We start from the raw sequence: 22,854 nt of genomic DNA on the forward strand, positions 1-22,854 counted from the left end.
GACCAATATACACTCCTTGTTGTGGTTGTCTGGTTTCTGGCATGAGAGACAAAGACTGAGACAGCCCTACCCGAAACTGGCCTGAATGCAGTGTGTAGTGTTGAATGGCTGGGTACTTGTCCCAATCCACATTCCTTGTTGTGAGTGTCTGAAAGGGAGGAGTGTGGCCTGAATGCACTGTGTGCCTGATTGGCTGACTGACTGCATGAATGCCTTTCTGTATGATTGGCTGCTGAGTGTGTGCCAGCAGTGTGGATGAGAGACAGAATAGTATATCTGGGGACCTCTCACCACTGGTAATTGTTCAGAAGCGTTCTGGAGCTGAATTTCTACTCTAAGAGTAACTGGAACTGCTGATCCTCGACGTCCAGCTGGAAGAAGACGACTTGCTGCTGCATTTGCTTCGACCGATCCGAAGGCTGCCGAAATCGTCGAAGACTGACCCGAGAGAGGACCTGGTAAGGCGCCCTCTTCCCGTGCTCCGAGGGACCATCGAGCACCGCTCCATCTTCGCTGAAGCGCCCTGGAAGACAGACCCTCGAAAGGCTGCCGACCCGAGACGGGACCGCCAAGGAGATCGAAGTGAAGCACCCGGACATCGCCGCCGTCGAAGTCCATTGCCGTCGACCAGGGTTCGCAGGTCTGTGTAACCGCTGGAGGCCCGTCGAAGTTGTGTTGCCCAGCCGTGGGAACCACTTGACGTCGTGCCGCCGACGACCGGAGCCGTCCGCTCCTTGCCTAAGAACATTTGAATCGAAGGACTCCCTCGTCCGCACCGTCGACCGCTTTATCCTGCCGGAGAAAGTCGAGGACGACCAACGCGCTGAGGAGAAACCTACCGGTGGGTTTCCCGCCACCCGAAGACCACAAAGACTCGAACGACTCGACGCCCTTGCTGGGCCCCCGTCTCCACAATCTTTGCGGTCCAGAACAATTGTCATCGAGGTGCCCCGCACGCCTCTGCCTTGCAGGACGTCGACGAGCACCGCTTGGATCGAAGCTGCCGCCTCATCGACGCCGTTCTACCCCGTTTGTTGTCGGACGTTCGACGCCCCGTGTCTCCCGCTTGAAAGGGAAGGCATTCAAGAAGAGCCGTCGATTCCCCAACGCCGAACCCCGAGTTACTCGACGGACGTTCGACGCCCCGTGTCTCCCGCTTGAAAGGGAAGGCATTCAAGAAGGGCCGTCGATTCCCCGACGCCAAACGCAGAGTTCCTCGACGCCTCTCGACGATCCGTGACTCCCGCTTGAAAGGGGGTCGCTCAAGAAGGATCTGTCGAAGCCTCTTCGAAGAACTCGACTCCACCAGGTACATTGGGGGGGTAAAACATTATAGGAGGGAATAAGACTTGCAGAACAATATATGGACTGGGCTTGTGCTATATCTTTATTTTACAGGTTACCCAGGTGGGGGGATCTCCACACAGAACTGTGTCTAGTGGTAGGGGCCAGTATTCTGCCTATTGCTCAACCATCTTATTTTCTCTCCTCCCTCTATTGCTGGTTTCACTCTATTGATCTGTGTGACATTGTTACAGTATTGTTGATGCACTTTAATGAGATCTAATACAAAGGGTGGTACCATTTTAGAATTGTATATATTTGCCATTGTTGATTTTCCTAAGTACAAAGTGAGTTATTATGATAAGTGTACATAACCTTGAATATTGATTATATAAAGACTGTGTTCTAACCAATACAGTGTGTGGACATTCCTTTGTGGGGGCTTGGGGACTACACTGTACTTAAGAACCAGCCTGCATCACCTCCTGAGAAGCTAGGCCTTGATTGCTCGACCATAGCTACCGAATAGAGAATCTAGGCTGGGGTCCTCTGTGCCTCCCCTCTACCATATAGAGAGCAGAAGTACAGACCACCCCCTACCAGTCTTTACACGGCCACCACGCCATAAACTGATAGACCTAGCGAAGGCGCCACCATACAGCCCACCCATATACCCACACCACATTCACGAATAACAAAGTCATGTCCTGGAATGTTAGAGGCTTGAACAGCTGCATTAAGCAGCACCGAGTCTATACCTTCCTCAAACAACACAAAATAGGAATCGCCCTACTGAAGGAGACCCACCTGAATGCACAAAAGCTGGCAGCAATGGCTAAAGTTTGGAGAGGAACCCTGATAGGCACCACATATTCCAACTATGCACGAGGAGTATTAATATGGGTCCCCTCCGTCATCCCCATTATTCTGACGCACACTAACATAGATAAAGGTAGAATGGCCCTGTTAAACGGTACTATCGAAGGCAGAGAACTCTGCCTAGTGAACACATACGCCCCCAACCACGATGCAACAGTCTTCTTCCGTTCGTTGTACACCCGGCTCATCCAAGTATAAATGGCACTTTAATATGGGGAGGGGACCACAATTGCACCTTAGATCCACGGTTGGACAGATCGGATAGCAAACATTCCCACCCTTCCCCTCGAGCTAAAATATCGAAAGCCCTCTTACAACAATATGCCCTGCAAGATCTCTGGAGAGCCCAGCACCCAGAAGGCAGAACCTATTCCTTCTACTCACCTCCACACGCAGTACATACTAGAACTGACAGTTTATTGGTGAGCGAGGAACACTTAGATACAGTTGAGGACACACAATACTTGGCCAGAGTGCTATCAGATCATTCCCCCCTAATTACTTCGTGGACAATGATGGCACCCAGACCCCCAATACCCACATGGAGACTTAGAAGCGAAGCACTGTTAGACAAGGCATTTAGGAAGCAAATTAGACAATGTACGACAAACTACTGGCAGACTAACACAGTGTCCAGCGCATCAGCACGGCTTGGGAAGCATATAAAGTAGTGGTCAGAGGGGAAAAGATAGCCACCACATGGGGAGTCCAAAAATCCATCACGTCAAAGTTAGCGAGTGCCGAGAAAGAACTACAGCAATTAGAAACCATAGCCTCCTCAGACCCAGCCCATACACGCAGAATAGTCGAACTAAAGTAGGCCTGCCTACAGCACTGGGAGGCCCTTGGAAAGCTCAGCTACGCCAAACATATCGAAAGAAGTCACGCCCTAGAAGATAAACCGGGGAGGCTACTAGCATGGCTTTATAAGAGTGAAGCCCCCAGAAAACCCATCAGCCTTATCCGCGACGCCAACGCCATAGACACGCACTCACAGGCTGCCATAAACCAAGCATTTGCCGAATATTACCAGGCCCTCTACACCGACTCCTCACCGCCAATAGACACAGAAATAGAGGATGTGCTGGACATTATTAGGCTGCCACATCTTGAGGAACACGTAGCAGAGTCCCTAGAAGGTCCGGTTACCCCTGAGGAGGTCAGTTATCAGATCGCTTCCCTCCGGGAAAGCACCGGGACCGGATGACTCCCAGGCGAGTTCTACAAGGCCTACGAGGATGTACTAGCTCCGTTACTCTCCCAAGTGCTTAACGAGGCATACGATCTAGGCCAACTCCCAGATACTATGAGGGAAGCAGTCATTATACCACTTTTAAAACCTGACAAAGATAGCACCAAGTGCGGCTCATATAGACCCTTGTCCCTACTAAATGCAGACAACAAGATACTGACGGCAATATTGGCTATGAGGTTGCGCAAAGCCATTCCTACCCTGATCCACCTAGACCAAACGGGTGTCATGATCTCTGCTTCCAAAAGGTCAGGGTTTTCCCTACTCCCTTGGAAGCAGATCCATAACCCAGGTTCCGAGTGCCAACCAGTCCCAATTGGGACCTTTTGGACCCAGTCCAGGCGCCAGTGGCACCAGACTCATAAATATGCCCAGTCCCAGCGCTGGAAGCGCCGGGCTCATAATGCTTGGGTGGACTTACCTGCAGCAGACCATGCTGCTTACTTGCCTGCCAGTTGAGCCTCTGATCCTCTTCTGTTTGGAACTACTTTTCCTGTTGGGTGGGGCAGGAGACACTCCCTAGATTCAGAACACTGGAACTCTTCTGGAAAGCAGGAACTCTTTTCTTACCTAGGCGTGGCTGTGGAAGGAGACACCTAAGCACTACAGGAGGCTATTTAAACCACACCCGATGGATGAATCTTGCTTTGCGTTATTCTGCATCCTCTGCAGCAGAACGCTCATTGTGTCTTCTGCATCTGATCCTGGGCCTAAGGAAAAAGGCTTACCATCCTGAATCCAGTCTTCAGCCACACCTATAAAGACAAGAAAGAACAGGTTAGCATTACGGTCTTCAGTGACAGCTCTTCACTTACCTGGTCCATCGGCTGTCACCAACGCCTCGCGCTGCATTCCGGCATCTGAAAGACAAAGGCTTACCTACTCTTCGTGCGCTCCGGAGGTCTTCACACTGCATTCCGGCATCTGAAAGACAAAAGCTTACCAACTCTTCGCACGCTCCGGAGGCCTTCGGCGCTGCATCCCGCATCTGAAAGACAAAACAAGGTGCGTTTAAAGACATTGGGGAACTTTAATACTCACGTGCCATTACTCCTTTCCACATCTAACCCAGTGGGTATTCCGGCACCCTGCAGCCGCTCCGAACTTGTACCTACAAAATAAAAAGACAGTTAGAGCGCATCGTGAAGCAGGCAACAAGCGCTTACTTACGTGCTTCCAGGCGCTTCTATTCATCACACGGGCTCCATCTTCAACTCACTTCAGCCCGTCATCCGCCATCGCCGGAACCCTGCAAAACAAGAAACATCATTACTAAAGACTTTAAAGACATTAGAATTACTCGAAACTTACCGTTCGTGCAGTAAACGACGGACAGCAGTCCTCTGAAGTCAAGAGGCCTGCTCCCCTTATCCAGTGAAGAAACTGGTTACAGCACCCTGCCCCGAGGCAGATGTAGAGCACGGCGTTCACTTACCTAAGGTGAGAGCGTTAACCTTTGGGGTTCTACAGGAGAAGAGAAAGGGAAGAAGAGAGACACATTCAATAACCCAGTTCCTTAATCCCATATTTTCTATCTGCAGACATCTTAACCTTCGAGTCAGACATACAGTGCACAGAGGTCCAGCCCAAAGAGCCAGCCGTGTGTTACACATCACCTTTGAAGATACGGTATACGCCCAGTCAAGACCGGCGCCTCTACGGGAATCAGGTGAGCGTTACAACGGGATATGTGCCTGGCAGAACCATCACCGAAAATCTACGTAGACTGCACCATGTCATCTACAGTACCGAAGGTAGACAGGAGGAATGTGCAGTGGCGTCCCTGGATGCCTCCAGGGCATTTGACTGGGTACGCTGGAAATGACTTCTGGCTACCCTGTCCAAGATGGGAATAGGGCCCAGTTTCATTAAATGGGTCACACTCATTTACACTAACCCTGATGCCAGAGTACGCACCAACAACACCTTCTCAGGCAAATGGAGGCTAACCAGGCAAGGATGTCCCCTGTCACCCATGTTATATATTATTGCTATTGAGCCAGTGGTGGCATATCTTAGACAAGAATATGGAGATGGAGGCATAGTGAAAGACGGGGTGAATCACTTGATCTCTATGTATGCAGATGACATGCTCCTCTACCTAACAAACCCCACACACATATTGCCTTTTATATTAGAGACCTTAGAGGGATTTCACAAATACACAGGGATCCAGATTAACCATAGTAAATCCCGTCTGTACCCCCTGGCGGCCTTGAGCGTGCAGGAGGCTGAAGCTCTCCCATCACTAGCCCTGAAACAGGAACCCACCTCCTTTAAGTACCTGGGCATCAGGGTTCATAGAGACCCCAAGACGGAGCATGCGCTAAATACAGTCAGGGCAAAAGAGGGACTGGCAAAATCAATGGAGTTCTGGAGCAGGTTGCCGTTTTTGGTGGCGGGCAGAGTGGGTCTGTTAAAAATGGTTGCTTTACCCAGACTTCTCACTAACGTACCATACAACGTACCACAACAATTCTTCAATGAATTACACAAGCTCTGCAGGACATTTCTGTGGCAAGATGGAAGGCGCAGAGTTGCCTTGGAAATAATGCAGAGACCCTATGACAAAGGGGGCCTCAAGGTTCCCAACTTCGAACTGTACTATTTAGCCGGACAACTGAAACATGTGATCCAATGAATGGCCGACGAGGCCTCAACAGACACCCGCCTGTTGCAGCCAGGAGTCACCCAGACGCTACTCAGGGACCTGCTGTGGGCTGCGCCGGGAAAAAAAACACCTATACCCGTACCTGATCCTATTAGGTACCCAAATATGGAAAAGAGCCTGCAAGGCTGCCAAACTTACAGATCCCTACTCCCCGCAGATCCCGATTGCTGCCATCATGACAGACAGGCCAGGGAGCCACAAGACAATAAGAGGCATATGGGAACCAAGTGGCGATGCCACCCTAGGAGATCTGGTGGATGATCAGGGTATCTTAAATTTCACCGAACTTCAGGAAACCTCTGGGATCGATGCAGGACAGTTCCTACTGCACAACACGGTAGTGAAAAGAATAGCGACCCGCTGGCCCACAGTTGAAAACCTGGAAACCCGACACAAAAGCATCAAGAGCCTGCTGGGGGCAGCGGAGGGAGGCCACAAGACCTCCAGAATATACGAAACACTGCTTGACAGCTCCACCCAACAAAGCCTTAAGCGTAGGGAGAAGTGGGAACGGGAACTCGGCTCACAGTTCGATGACAAGGAGTGGGAGGACATAACGAGATACCACAAGAAGGTATCTAGAAACGCCAAGTTCCAGCTCATACAATTTTACATCATGAACATAGCGTGCCTCACTCCAGACATCTCCAAATTCAGAGGAGCTGAGGCCGTGGGATGCCCTAGATGCAAAGAACCTCTAGCAGGGATGACACACATGTTTTGTGGATGCCCCATCATACAGACCTTCTGGGCACAAATCAAAGCCAAGGCGGCCGTCACCCTGGAGGTGCACACACCAAAAGCATGTATCCTCAGTAGATATCCTAGAAACAAGAAGAACAGACCATTAAACAGACTAAGGGACCTAATGTATATACTTGCAAAACGAAGCATCGCCATGAACTGGAAGCGCCCTCAGGCCCCGTGCTCATCAACGTGGTGGGAAGACCTGCGCAAATGGACGAATGCCGAAACGGTCGCCTGGGAGACAGCTCAGAGCCAACAAAGACAGGACACCTCGGATGATCTACTCCAATGGGTGGCACTAACAGTGACGCTGTTTAGCCCCAAGGGAGATGGCTCCTCAGGCGACGACACAAATGACTCACAATAATCACAGTGATGAAACTGGTGATGTAAAACATTTTGGCCAGGACAGTTGAGGAAGTGGGAGAGAGGGAGGGCGGGGAGGGGGTTACCGTATCGTTAAGTAACCATACAATTGAAATGTTGTCAACAATAAAAACAAATGTAAAAAAAAAATCTTTTTGATGCGCAGGTTGACTGCCTGTGTCAAATTGGGTGTAAGTGGAGAGGGTCGAATACGTCTCTGGACAGATTGAATAGGGGGATAAATTGAGTTGCCGATATTTTTATCTCTAAGGATGTCCTCCACAAAGACTTTGTCGACTTGGGCTTCTTGAGTGTCTAGTATTCTGCAGCATTTAGAAGTAGGTCATTATATTGCAGTTGGTGGTCTACCGGGGAGTCAGCCACCGGTGGGTCGGTGTGGTCTGGGGACTTATGATGTATACGTCATCATCGCAATAATATTGATCCAAGTCTCCAGTGTCCTCTTGTCATCTGCGTATGACCCAGTCTCCCGAGAGCCGAGTGCCATAATAACAAATGTCCTGACCAAGGTCCTGATGTGACTAGGTGGTAGCTTTTGTGGTGTCCAGGTGGGCTTTTTTGGCAGCAGGCTAGCTGACTGCTGCCCGCTCTGTGGGGTCCCCCTGAAGGATGTGGAGGGCCAGGGGTGGTCGTCAAAGAAGTTAATAAAACTGGACATTCTCCTCATGACCATATCGAATCGTTCTGCGGTCCACTGGGAGGAGGTTGGCAACACAGAGGGAGCAGGAGTAGATTCTGGGACAGGGGTCTTATAATGCATAGCCCCTGAAAGGGTGTATTTAGGCTTAGTGAAATCCTGGCTTTTAGTAGCCTGTAACTTTTTTCACCTGGTGTGTCGAAGATTTATGGTTTTTCAACATTTTGGCCTTTAGTAGGGCGTCAGGAACGTGTTTTTTAAATAACTCGCTCAATTTTGAGCTATTTCCCGAGGCAGTCGACGCGGCTTTCCATGCTTGGTCGTCGGCACCCAAGGACTTCCCAGATATAGACGTGGTGTTGGAAACAGACTTCAATGTCTGTTTCCCGGGCCTGTCGTGTTGTGATGGCGACCGTGATGACCCAGAGGACAGAGAACGTTTGGACCTTCCCCTTGATGCCGATGTGTGGCTTATCGGACGACTTGGTCGACTTTTGGCCGTGGGGGATGTGCTGGGGTGATACGACTTGGTAGTGCTTGAGCCGCCGGGTGTCATCCCTGTAGCAGAACCGCCGGCCTGCCTGTTGGGGTCTCATGCAAGGGAATCAGATGGCTCCCGATCGCCCTTGGCATCACTCAGGACGCCGATGCGGCCATCGCTGGAGGCTCCCTCGATGTCCATGGTGGCCTAGGCCTGCATGGCGTGGTGGGACTAGCGTTTAGTCTTGCTGTCCTTTAAAGTTTTTGGCCTGAGCAGTTTGCAAGACTTGCACTGTTCTTCAGAGTGGTCTCAGGGGAAACGAAGTTTGCACACTGTGTCCTTGCAGGGAAACTTCCTGTTACAGGAAGGACAACATTTTAAAGGAGTGTTTTCCATGATGTACAAGGATGGCAGCCTGGCACAGTAAATGCTAGTAAAGGGGAATATACATTTGCTTAGTGAGACTGGAAAATGAACCTCCCCCACTCTCTCTACTGTGTAGGGTCGAGGCTCGATGGGGCCTTGAAAGGCTGTAGACAAAGGATCGCCGAGACGGGAGTCGCTGAGGAATGGCCTTGTCCTCGAAGCCGTTGCCGGAGATCTTGCTGTAAACAGTTGTCGAAAGGACAAAGAAATACTAAGATTACACTTTTACTAAGTAATGGCATCAGCCAAGCAGGAACTCTGCGATATGCGTCTGACTACGATGGCGGAAAAAAACAATCTGAGGGATCTCGACGTGTGAAGGACCATGGGTACATTAGACCTCACACTAGGCTAGCTAGGGATAGTATTACTGACGACCTGTATACGTCCCTTTGAGTTTCGAAAACAAAAAATGTAATACTCCGCAACTACCACTAGATGTCAGCCTATGCATAGCATGTGATCTAAGCAGATCTACAAGCCTCAGAAATTAGTGTTTGGGGCAGAAGTAGATTTTCTTTGGTAAGAAATGGAATTAGGGCGTTTCTCAGTTTGAAGTGAGTAAGCACCTTAAAGGAGACACAACTAGACATGCAAACATATCTAAACAATAAATGGTGAAAAGCTATTTGGTGGCAATTAATTTAGGACCACAGTACAGATTAAAATGTATCTTCGTATTTTTATTTTATTTACATTTTTTATTTGCATTTTGAACACTCAATAACAGTGTTTCTTACAGTCTTATTAAACAACATTAGCTCCCAACCCCGCCACTCCCTCTCACCATCCCCCAATACTTGTTCAGTGCATTCAGGGGCCAAAAGTTCAGTCAACAGTAACACCACTCAGGGATGGGTGCTCAGTACTCCAAGTCCCGTGGAACAAATCAAAGTCTTGGATTGGCTCCCTTCCGCGGGCCACCGCGGTGAACCCCATCCGCACCCTCAGTCTCTAAGTCAGTCCCCTGCGCCCTTCAACTTTGACATCAATGACCCTCATTCCTCCAAAAATTACTCCCTGTAATCATTTACAGTGGCGGTCAATCTCTGCATGGCGATATTACACAGTTTACATTCCCACTCCTGTCTTGAAGGCACCCATCCAGTCTTCCAATGTTGAGCCACCGCCAGTCGACCCACCCGCAGCATCACTTCACACACCCTAGGCAATCTGTACTCATCCCGGTCCTTGGCTGGGATTCCCAGTAGTATCTGGAGCGAGTCGAGGCTCAGCTGGATCCTCACAAGGTCCTTAATCCAACTAAGGAGCTCCTGCCAAAAAAAGCAGATCTTGGAACAATGCCACCACATTTGTGCAAGGGACCCCCACAATCTCACAACCTCTAGGGCACAGGGTGAGGGGGGGGGGACACCCCTGCAAACATTTTTGAAATATTCAGCGGGTCCCTATGCCACCCTTGGAGCATCTTGAAATTGTGTGCAATGGTGGAGGTGAATGCTGGGGAATGTCACCCGAAAGATTCTGGCCCAGTCCTCATCTGTAATTTCTCCCTCTGCTAATTCTGACCACTATCTCTTTAAAGTAAACCTCCCCACCTTTGGGGATGAGACCAGCATCTTGTATATACTAGAGAGCCCCCTTCTGGGTAGTGGTCCGATCGAGTCACCTCTCGAACTGGGTGAGGTTCCGTGAGAGCCAGGTGTTCCACTTCGGACCGGTAAGCAACCCCTTCAACTGTAAGTATTCAAAAACTGAGATCCTGTCACGGCCCGTCTCCTACACTTCCCTATAGTCCCAAAAGTGGACCTCCCCAAACAGCTGCCCCCCCCCCATCCCCCTTTCACGGCCATCTGACCATTGCTGGGCATACCCCCCCTTGTTTCATCAGGTTAAGGGGGGGGGGCACACCAACGCCATAGGTGTGGGCCAAGTGAAAATGGATCTATTTGTACTGTTCTTCCACAGTGGGGGTGCTCTCTCGCTGCCCTCGGGATGTCCCTGTAAGGGGCCCATAGGAACACCCTCGCCTTTATACTTTTAGTTTAAAAAGAAGTTTCATTGTTGGTGTAAAAGGGTGCTGCAGGTATATTTTAAGGCGATTTCTTGGGGTAGGGAGTAGAGATCTGACGTATTCACCATGAGCCATGCAGAAGGAGTTGCGTAACTTCGACCAAATCCTATATAAATCAGTTGAAGAAATATTTGTATTTCAAGCATATATTTTTAGTATGCTTTCTCCGGTCAACCCTGGTGTTCTCATCCATATCCAAACAATCATGAAATCGTACCTATTGAATAAAACTGAACATTCAATACAACTAATAACACTTACCAGGTTTAAAAATATAGTCCGCAGAGGTAGATAGTGCCTTGATGTGTCAATTAAAATTCCTCTGTGTGCAAATCTTGGGAAATCCTTAATCTCAGACTTATTTATTTGGAACTGTTACAAAAAACAGAATCGGAAAGCTTTGTTAATAACTAAAGTACAACATTAAAATAACAACGGTTTATAGTGAAAGTTTCAAATACATAGTTTCGAAATGCAATACTTTCGAAAAAAAAGGAACAAAAAAAAAAAAAATTGAGTGCACTTTTTTTTGGGGGTTGGGCGGGTCCCCTCCCAAACCCCTGTTTTGGGGGAAAAACACTAATTTTTCCTATACGAAACAAAAAATAAATAAAAACATTAACAAAAAAAAACATTCGATATTTTTTTTTCCAATCCTTTTTTTTCAAACGTATTGCATTTCGAAACTATGTAAACTTTGACTGGGCACCAATTAAAACATCTAGGAACTAAAATACATATTCTCCATGAAACCATCTGCAGACTAATAGCCTTTATGCAACATGAATATGCAAGCAAATTAATTACGTACTTCTAAGTGTAGATATTCAGTATTGGGGTCTTTTAGATTTTCACATCCGTCCCACTTCGATTGTCAGGAGCCACCGTAAACCCTCCTTTCTCTTAATCCACAAAGCCTACATAAACAGGCTACTGCTCCTTTAACAGTTCATGAACAGAAAGGCCATTCAGGTACTCCCAGTGGTACCTGCCCACGTTTCAAAAACTACAGATCACTTTCAGGCTTCTTGATGCACGTTATATACCACATATTCAAGCCTTCTAGGGGAGGAGGGAGGCAGATGTGAATCTGTAATACGCCAATCGGGGAGATCTACACTTACAGGGAAGTAGGTAATCTGTAGCATTGTGTAGACTCACATAGTTTAGAATACAAAATACCAAACAGCAAATGGAGCAAAAACAATGTTAAATACAAGGAAACATGATAAAGCTTCTGTACTCTGATGCAGAAAGGAGCCTCATCTTAAATCTGTTCAGCACTGCATGGATGACCAATGCATCTCCATGCGATGTAGAGTCCAAGCGGTAATGCAGAGTCAACGCATGCATGTTCCTCCATGTAGCTGCCTTGAAAATCTCCAGCAGGCAAACAAGGTGCAAGTCGCACCTTGCCACTCGTTGAATGTTCCATCACCATTCCTGGCAACAGTCCGCTGGCCTTTTTGTTACAAAATGTAATGCACTTTACATCGTGCCGCTTAGCAACAACATACCATAAGTTCCAGTTTCCCTGGATGACCAACAACGTTTTCAGATAGTTAGGACAGTTGAACAACTAAAACGTTTTTCGTTTCCTACGGAAACAGGAACAAATGGCATGCTGTTTCATAGCAAAGAGGGCAATGAACATTTGTCTGAAAGTCTTTGACCTGTCCAAATAAAGTTCTAGTGCCCGTTTCCTTCAAAACAGCATGCCATTCGTTCTGGTTTCGCTAGGAAACTAACAATTTTTCGGATTGTCTGAAAATCACCAACACCACCTTGTCCCTGAAGAAATGCACAAAAGGCTCCTGTGACAGTCTGCAATTCGGACACCCTTCATGCTGAACTAATGGGCATAATGAATGCCATATTCATCAAGGGACAGAGCAGGTCAGAAGAATAAATAGGCTCGGATGGCGATCCCATCAGCTTGGATAGCATCATGTTCAGTTCCCAGGTCGGAGCAGACCGATGCACAGCAGGGAACCTGCTAGGCAGGCACTTCAAAATCTCCTTAACCTCAAGGACCGTGAACAATTCATACCCCATTCTTTTTTCTGTAACTAATGATGACAGACTGTTTAATCTTTAAACAGGAATGCTGCCAACCAGATCAAGCCAAACGCGAACGGAGGCTGACAGAATTGGGTGCAAGCCCGACAGCAAACCTAGCCACAGAACCTTTTCCCTTTTTGTTTGCCTCTGGTGGACACAGCCCTTTCCCTGCAAAATATGCACACACTCCTGCCCCAAAAAGGTTAAAATCAATGATCTCAGATGTCATATTGCCAGGCTCAGCCATACTTGGTCATGATGAAGCACCTTCCGCTGATGCTTAGGCAGCAGCTAATGGCAAACAGGCAATGTGATGTGTTGCACAAAAGTAGAACCACCTCTGTCTGGCCCATGTCACTGCTATTAAGATCTTCTTAAAGGGGGAGTGGGGGAGGCGTGGTGGGGGAGGCGTGGCTTAGCCAGAGAGCAATGTAGACCTGCTCTGCTTTGGCTCTTGATCGTGGGGATGCCTGCAACAGCCTTTCATATTTCTCCCCCCTCGGATGCAGCGTCGGTGATGGTGCCAATGGGTAGGGGACTCCCTTATGCCAATTCTGTGCAAGTTTGGGGCTTGGCGGTGCCCCTGTTGGCGAGCTGTACCCCCACCATCGCAGACTTTTTGCCAATCCTAAAATGGCGTCACCTGGGATGCGCTGCTGCTGAGCAGGCGGTTAGCGAACTGAGACCTGTCCGGCTCGCAAATCGAAGAGGTGCGGAGAGGTGGCCTTATCTGATAATATGGAGTGGATGACGGCCGGTGTGATGCATTGGCCTAGCGCTGGTCCGAGCACCGCATGACCAACAATGGCAGTGTGGAGGCGAGGGGCGGCCACACGGCTGAGCCCTGAGAGCGCCGGGCTCAGCCTCAGCTGCAAGCAGCATTGGCACCTGGCTTGCTTACGAACTTCATCTAAATATCGGGGGAGAAGAAAATAAACAGTTTAAGGCGATGGGACGGACGGTAGCCAGCTGGACTGACCCACGCTAACATCCGTCAGCATGAGGGAACTTTCCCTGTGTGTTGTCTGCACCATTCACTGCTCACTATTTTTTAATTATAAAACTTGTTGCAACAATCATTTAAAAAAGTTCAATTACAACATGCATTTCATACCATTAAAAAGGACCATTCATGGGGCTTGGCTTGAGGCGCCGCCAATGAGGTCGCCTCGTTAATAGCTCCGTGGGACGCCTGGGTCTTAGCCACTATACGCCCTTACTAAAAGCTTGAATAGGCACAGAGACGACTTGGCAGTGGGCGGAACCCCCCTGGAGCAGCTGCCCTGGATCTGGGGGAAAATCAGAGCCCCGAAACCACAAATGTTCGCTCCCAAGCAGCGCCAGGGAGAAGCTCGGGACCAAGACGGCGGCACCCTGACGACGCCGGGATCAGAAGAGGAGGAGCTGGCCACCTCATTGCTGGGCAAGCGCAGCTCCCGCTCTGCTGTCCTCATATCCCCTTAAACCCGAACCCTCTGATCAGAAGACTCTCTGCCACCACTGCAAACCCCTTCAACTGCTACCCACGGCCCATCACTGCGAAGACCCTGTGAAACCAGCTCTACTGTGACAAGACCACACAGACCAAGAAGAATACAAACCCACGACTACATACTCAACCTGAGAAGATGGAGTAATGAGGCTCAAGCCTCGGTATCCAAAAATCACAGCTGATGGATAAAAATCTATCAGCAAGAAGAAGAACAAGCGGCAAGGTCCTGGAGGCCGCGCCCGACCACCATACACTGGGGAGCAAACGCCTGATCCAATGCGACCCTCTGTTGCAAAGCTGCGTGCATCCCCGAGCCTACTCTGAAAGCTCTGGCAGGACACAACATCTCTAGCGCCACAGCTGGGAAGGGTGCCAGCGAGCTAAAGGGGCCCCACTGAAGGGAGGGACCCCCGCCGCACCATAGCGGGGTCCAGATCTGCCCTGGCCACCTGTGAAGCCGGGGCATAGGGAAGGACATGTGAACCCCAGCCCACACCGTAGACGCCACAGCTATCCACAGCAACTGGGCCCCTCAGGCAGTGGGCCTGCAGACAAGCAAGCCCATCTAAAAGCGCTCTGAGCGCCTCACTGGGACATACGCCGGCTCACCGTCAGAAGCCTCACTGGAGGGGAGAACCCCCGCTGCACACACCGCAGAGCCTAGATTCTCCCAGACCGCCACGAGTGAAGACCAGCCCGTGCCAGAAGTGTCACAGCAACCTGCCGCGGTGTGTGAAGGAAAACAAGACAACGCAGCGCCACCGGTAAGGGCTTAAGAAGCAGCGACGGTGGGCCAGGGCTCACCCAGAAACCTCGCCCCCGGCCAGTATGAGCAGGACTTTCAGCCGACAGCACTGCATGCATACCATCATAGAGGCCCACATGACAGAGGAAGCCAACACAGGCCCCAACATATAAAGAAGGGCCCTCCACACGGTCAGCAGAGACACCAATAGCTGGGTAGGCCTTCCATCCACAGCATCTAGGGCCAGGGGCCCACTCCAGCACTTCTTTGCAAAACCACACTGGGAGACATGAAGGTCTCGTCCTGCCTAGCCGCATAGACCATCTCCCCATGTCCCAAGCTGCACTAACTCTGGGAGGGAAGACTGCGGTCCCATTGCAAGGACATACAACTTAGGAGCTGCACAAAACCACCATACACCCCAGGTACTCGCAATTGGACTAAACACACTGGTTCATTAACTGGAAACTGGTAACCCATTACTGCCAAGCTCTTGCCCCATCTAACTCTTATCCCTGCACTAAGATGGCCAAGCATAAGCACCCGAAATCGGCAGACAGCCAGCATCCTACACCTTCAGGAGAAACCCAGAAAAGCAGACCCCACCAGAGCCCAAGCCACATCACCTGAAAGGTCCCAGGACCAATGGGCCACGGAGGACAATATTCAAGCCCTTTTAGCGGACATTAAGATGGAGTTCCACAACTACATGACAGAGGTTGCGACCAAAATATAGGGGCTAGACAACGAATGGAAGAGGTGGAACACAGGGTTGGCGAAACAGAGGACCAAGTCCTAGAACATTCGACGCAAATTACAGAACTGCAGCGGAAACTCCAAACCCTAGAAGAAAACAGCGAGAACATGCACCGCAAGCAGGAGGACTTGGAAAATAGGGCTTGCAGGAATAACATCCGCATTAGAGGGGTTCCCAGCTCAGTATCAGACCAAGCCCTGCTAGCCTACATTCCAAACTCTCCTTGCTGACTGCAATTCATCGCTACTCATGCTGGACCGCACCCATAGACTGAAACCCTAGGGGCTCCCCCACAACAGACGCACCAGAAGTAATCACCATGGTCCATTTCTTTTCTACAAAGCAGGAGATAATGTCTGCAAGTCGCACGCAGGGGGGCCCGAGATATCAGAGGGCTTCTATACAAATCTTTCAGGACCTGGCGGGCCCACCACAGTCAAGCGACACAGGGCCCTGAGGCTGCTGACCATCTTCCTCCAGAATCAAAAGATCAAATACCGGTGGCTCTTCCCGGCTACACTTCAATTCTCGTTTGAATGACAGACACATATAATCCACTCCCTCGAAGAAGCGGCAGGCATTATGAGAGGGGAACCATCGACCCCAGACAAGGATCTGACAAGCCCGTCGCCAGGTAAAATACAAAGCTCGACCCCGAAATCGCAGCAAAACCTTTGAAGGTCCCCAGGGGGGAAAGCCACCTGCCACTTAAGGCAAACAAAGCAACCTGGTCTCCGTGCCGGAACACACTCTGTGCCCGGACGTCCCACTATATGTCCCAGCCGATTGAATGGACCCAAGGCCCTCTGGACCTAGTTTAGTTAAGTTTTGGATTTCTAGTTTTTTGGTTGGGCCCTTCCTTGGCGGGCCACGTTTGGTCCCGGATCAGATAAAGTAAAAACCTGGTTGCAGCGGAACAGAATCCACAGCCCAGCACTAGAAGACAACCCCCCACCCACCAGCAGCCCTCCCCACTTGACAGCTGAAATAGAACAACAAGATGTCCTCCCACCACACATGAAGCTGCGTTATAACTCACTGAATGTTAGAGGCTTGAACTACTCCAAAAAACGCAAATCCATCCTCTGGCGCCTGAAGGACCTCCAGGGCTCAGTAGTGTTCCTCCAGGAGACACTTTCTATCGGAGGACTTCCCACGGCTGCGTGGACGTGCATTCCCAACACAATATCTGGCATCTAGAAATAGCAAGAAAGGGGGCATGGCGATCTTACTAGAAAAAGCAACATCTTTTAGGGAAAAGGAGGTCCTACGAAGCCCGGACGGCAGCTACATTGCAATAAAAAGGCGACCTCTACGACCAGCTACACACGCTAATTGCGATCTACGACCCGAACGAGGGCCAGGAAGCCTTCTTAACAGAACTGGACTCAACGCTCCTCCCCTTTATCGAGTGCCAAGTAGTCATATAAGGCGATTTTAATGGGGTCCTGAAACCCTTGGACAAGTCTGGCGCCCCTGTGCCTAGAGACTTCAAAATTGCACCAAGCCACTAACACATATTTAAGACCCTCGGGTCGTAGATATCTGGAGGCTCCTCCATCCGGAAAACGCTGACTTCTCAATCTTTTCACACGTCCACCGCTCCTCTACTCCGATAGACATGATACTGGAAAGCCCGCAATTGCTTTTGTTCACGGATGAAGTAGAGATAGGTACAAGGGTCCTGTCCGACCAAGCACCAATACTGCTGACTGTCCGGATCTTCAATCCCGACCCCCTGGAGAAAACATGATGGGCCCTCTACGAACCAACGCTACACGATAGGATGGTCCGAGATGCCATAACCAAAGCGATTCATAGCTACTTCAAGGAGAACTCGCCGGACCTTACCTCCACAGCGACAACATGGGAACCCATGAAAGCAGTGATCCGCGGGAGGATTGACAGGGAGGGGGTTGAGAACTAATAGCTCAGGCAGCGGCATATAAGAAAATGAATGCCGAGAGAAAAGAGCAGCTGGAAAAGGAGATGGTCACCCAAAGCAGCCAAACGTCTGAGACTGGCCCACACCAAACTGAAGGCTCACTACGTGGAAGATACTGCCCAGATCCTGATCAAAAACAAAGCTATTATGCGAACAGCAATAAAGCTAACAAATTCCTGGTCAGCAAATTAGCCAAAACCTCATCACTGCCATAAATTGCCCAGAAGGCACAATCCTCTATGGGAAAGAGGCGAAATTAAAGGTGGCTACATCTCATCTTGCCGACACGCTGACAGCCTCCTCCCACATCGCAATCGCAACAGGAACAATTTGAAGCGCTCGCCGAACTCCCACGCTCATCGTAAGCATATCGGTCATCTTTGGAGGGCCCCATTACAGCTGAAGAGATCAAGGTTTTGTGCAATTCCTCGAAACCAAGGGCCCCGACAGCTTCACACCCAAATTCTTCAAACTCTTCCGTCCCCTCCTCCTGGGCCCAATGACAGAACTTTTCAACTCGTTCCGAGACACAGGCACCATAACTCCTATGCAAGAGTCCACTACAATCATGCTCCTGAAACCCGGAAAAGATCTGAAGCAGTGTACATCATATAGGCCACTATGTCTACTCAATGTAGATGCAAACGTCTACTCTAAAGTGCTAGCGAACAGGCTGGCACTGGTCTTGCCAACCATCACAGACCCGGATCAAACAGGCTCTATCACAGGAAGAAGCACAGGGGACAATATTCAACGGGCCCTCAACCTCATCGAGGTGGCCGCCCATGGTCGGAAGGAACTAGCAGTTCCAACCTTGGATGCCACTAAAGCTTTTGATAAGGTGGACTGGAACTTCATGCGACTCACGCTGGAAGCCTTCCAGTTTGGCCCTACATTTCGCAGGATGCTGCTAGCCAACTACCAAGCCCTGAAGACATCACTGAGAGTGAACCCAAAACTCTCGGCCCGATCTCACTCTCGTGTGGGAGGAGACAGGGCTGCCCACTCTCCCCATTGATCTTCGCCCTCGTGATGGAACCGTTTGCTCACAGAATTCGCTGGATTGACAGAAAAGCTGGGATGGACATAAATGGCGAGCAATTTAAGATTTCTCTATACGTGGATGACGTAATGATCTCCATCACCAACTGTCAATCCTCTCTCCCCGCCGCACTAAAGGAACTGAAAGTCTTTGAGCAGGTGGAACGGTTCACGGTAAAGTACCCTAAATTGTAGGCACTGGGAGTGAACTTGGGCAAAGACCGCATGGAAATCCTCCAAACGCAGTGCCCACTGAAATGGAACACCATGTCCTCATCTTGCCTCCGGACACACATTACTGCAGACCCGAAACAGCTATAAGTTGAAAATTTCCACCCATTGTTCAAGGAGTTGGAGGCTGACTTGAAGCACTGGGAGGGGCAGGTAATCTCCCTGCTAGGCAGAGTCACAGCATGTAAGATGAATCTTCCGTCTAGATTTCTATACCTTTGCTCAACCCTACCGGTTCCTCTCCCAAAACCACCCCTGGAGCAGCTACAAAAGAAACTCTCGAAATTCATTTGGGGGTGGGGGGGGCTGGGGAGTTCGAGCGAGAATCCCGTTGAAGGTCATTACCCGAGCAGCCAAATGGGGAGGCATGGGTCTCCCAAACCTCTCAAACTAATACATAGCGGCTCAACTGTCAAACGCCAAGACCTGTGTGGACCAGATGAACCCCCGAAATGGACACAAATTGAACAGGCTAAATGCCCACTGCAGCTGAACTTCCTGCTTCACATTTCAGGCACAACTCGCAGTCGTTGGCGGACAATCCACCAGAACCACTTTAGACACATGGACATGGGCCCGGCACAGGAAGAAACTTCAAAAAGGCCTAGGCCCTCTCTCCCCTAGTCTCCGGAACCCAGACTTCTCCCCCGGAATGGATGCAGCAAATGTTAGCGGATGGTCCAGGGGGGCAGATTACTAGGCTCGACAGACTGATGCAGCAGGACATGCTGATGACCAATCCGTTGTACATGGCCAGGTGGGAAGCAGACCCAGGGCATCCCATTGAGGACCAAACATGGGTGGACATTTGGACGAGGATCAACTCAGCCTCAAGATATATCACTAACAAGGAATGCGCACTGAAACTCCACCGCTTGTATTACCCTCTGGACCGTTTGCACCATTTCCAAATATCCATAGACCCGAGCTGTTGGAGGCAATGTGGTGCACATGGGACCTTCTTTCATTTGTGGTGGGAATGCCAGAAAGCGTGGGCCTTCTGGGAAGAGATCACACATCATTGAGGCTATAACCCAACGCAAGCTGCCCATGGACCCGGAGGTGATTCTACTGGGAGTAGCAAGACCGGAGTGCTACCGCAACAAAACAGGACGCACCGCCAAACAGCTCACGCAACTGCTGCTGGCGGCCAATATAACCATGGCCCACAAATAGAAAACACAGGAAGGCCCCTTGGTGTCCCTATGGTGGATAAATAAAAGTTTGGGAGATCCTGGTGGCCGAAAAAAGTCACAGCGGCAAAGGAAGGAGCTTTACACCGCTTCACTGACTGCTGGTCCCCGGTCCTGGAATACCACGCCAGTTCCCGGCATTAACCTTTCAGCCACAGTTGGCGAAAAAGTTACTACGTTCTTAGAGTCCCTCGCCCCGTCCTCTGGAGGAGATGGATGCACAAACTCCGAATATCCAGGGGCATTTAGAAAGGAGACACAAGAGGAGGAAGATTGGTCAATTTAATGTATGCCCTTGATTGTAAGGGACAGGTTTGTCTCATGTGCTTAACTGTTTGAATATGCTGCCATCGGAAATAAAGTTGTTAAAAAAAAAAAAAGGACCATTCATAAATAATTTTCCAAAAAAGGAAGCAGGCGCCCCGATCAGAAAGAACATGGCATGATAACCTGTTCTGTGGTTTTTTCCCCACTTTGCGTTCGCAGCCATCACTTTTTGCTCACTGTACCTTTCACAGATGGGAAATATCCATTTGCTCATCAGTCTGTCCCACCCAGATGGGCAGTCCAGCACCAAAATGCTTCCAATTCCCTTCTGAACAAGAGTACCAACAGCACTTGTTGGGCCTCATTATTGAGGTGGAGCTGTGCCTCTCTGAGCACAGTGAGCAGGGAGACCACGTCTGGGTTCCCCTAGGTAACTCAAGGTGACCAACCTCAAGTTCCTTGCAAACGTTTTTCAAAAAGGTAGCAGGCACCCTGAGTCTATCTTGTAAGGATTGTAAGTTTAATCTTACAGAAATGAGGATGGTAGCAAAGAACTCTGCTTTCTGAATGGTCTTCTCCTGTCCCCTCATCCGTTCCTTTCACCTGCCACAGTGATGCCAGGCAGGGGTTTATATACTCCTTGGCTGGCTGCAGTTGTGTCACTGGATATAGGTCATGGCTCCATCCCAAACCGTACTGCTTCCATTCAAAGGATGCTCCAAAGTCTTCCTTTCTTTATTGTCAGCAGTTTCTGTCAGAACATGTTGCTCTACATTTTGCTAGCTGATTTAAGAATACACTATAGCTATATGCTTTCCTTCATTTTTGCAACCTATGAACATTTTATATAAAAACATTTTCCAGTCTTTCTCTCCATATTTCACTCATTCTACTCATGTTTTTATCTGGCACAGAGCATGTAAAATCACTGTCCTTAGCCTGCATGGGCTCCCGGACAGTCGACAGTTGGTGAGTCACTTCTTGTGCTCTGCCAGGGCTAGCTTTAGTGACTACACTGCATGAGCCCTGTGATCCATTTTTAGCATAGGCCACATTCCTTCTGGGACGGAGCTCGACTCCTCTATAGCACTTAAGATTTTTTATTTGCCTAGGATCTGTCATTACAAATGTATTCAGCTAATAGTTAATTGCGCCTTATATTTAAACAATAACTGCCTTCTTCAGTGCCTGCCCACGTCTGTGTATGTGATTATATTTGCATGAAAAAGCCTTCCCAGTGCCCCCCCTGACTATATCGCCTGAAAGATGTCAAAAGAAGTCTTGCCTAATCCTAAAGCGCTTGGGGGAGTAGGAAGACCCTAGTTCCTTCCCAACACAGGTGACTCAGTGATCAATAAGAATGCATGGAGTCCAAAGTGTTGAACTAGTCATGTAGATATAACAGCTGCTTAATTCCACATGGGTTACCAACAAGGTCCACCATTGTAGATCCCCACCATCAGAAGTTGTGATAGACAGAAGGATAAGACGGTATTAATATACTTGTCCCCCGAGGTTTCCGAAATAATTTTCAAGTCAAGAAACAAAGTTCTTAGTAGGGTAAACAATTTTTCTATACAAAAGACACCTCCAACATGCCCTACCTCTTAAAGATGAAATTCCAAGCTGGTACCTAATGGCCACAATAGACGCACTGTTGGGAACCCGAAGTATCTTCCTAAACACTAATCCCTCCAGGTCAGGTAGATAACCCAAGATCGATAATCCATCCGCTCAATCCCATAGAGAAGTTTAGGGACAATCGTCCCTTCAAAAAACATCAATACAGGGTACAATGGGCCTCATTGTGAGCTTGCCGCCAACCCCATAACACTGAATCCAGCGCCCGACTTCCCGGTGTTACCGGGGCATTATAAGTCCAAGCGGCACGGTAAATCAGGCACCGGATTTCATAACTCCCATAGGATTCTATGGGAGTGGGGAGACGGAAGCGCCGGCATAGTTGCCAGCGGTGCTTCCATGAAGAATCAGCCTACCGGGGCCGCTGCGCCCAGCAGGTTCAGACCTGTTGGGCGCAGCGGCCCCAGCAGGCAGACTCGTAGTGTGGCGATCCAGAAACAAGGGTGCAGGCAAGCTTTCCAGCACCCTTGTTTCCGGACCACCACACTTGGAATGAGGCCCAATCAGTATTTACCATATTTATAGTCAATTTGAAATAACTGATTTAGGAACGCACTCATAAGTATTTTAAGCTTTTCTCTAGTGTGCTGCTTTAGTGGGTTTTTTTAAATAGGAAAGCCCAAGTAGGTAAAATGATCAACCAGTTTGATTGGCTCCAAATCCAAACTCCAGCTAAACCCAG

General features: G+C 49.4%; 1 protein-coding gene across 3 annotated transcripts in view; it reads right to left on the reverse strand.

Annotated features, from left to right (window-relative positions):
* The window catches only part of HEXB (hexosaminidase subunit beta), a 903,874-nt gene that overhangs the window by 647,170 nt on the left and 233,850 nt on the right, over positions 1-22,854 (reverse strand). For all 3 annotated transcript variants that reach the window (XM_069627487.1, XM_069627486.1, XM_069627485.1), the window contains exon 5: positions 11,061-11,171. In XM_069627487.1, the coding sequence (XP_069483588.1) occupies positions 11,061-11,171 (111 nt within the window). The remainder of the gene's footprint in view (positions 1-11,060; positions 11,172-22,854) is intronic.

This window comes from Ambystoma mexicanum, chromosome 6p (genome assembly GCF_040938575.1).
Source record: "Ambystoma mexicanum isolate Mex_15411 chromosome 6p, UKY_AmexF1_1, whole genome shotgun sequence".
Lineage (NCBI taxonomy): Eukaryota > Metazoa > Chordata > Amphibia > Caudata > Ambystomatidae > Ambystoma > Ambystoma mexicanum.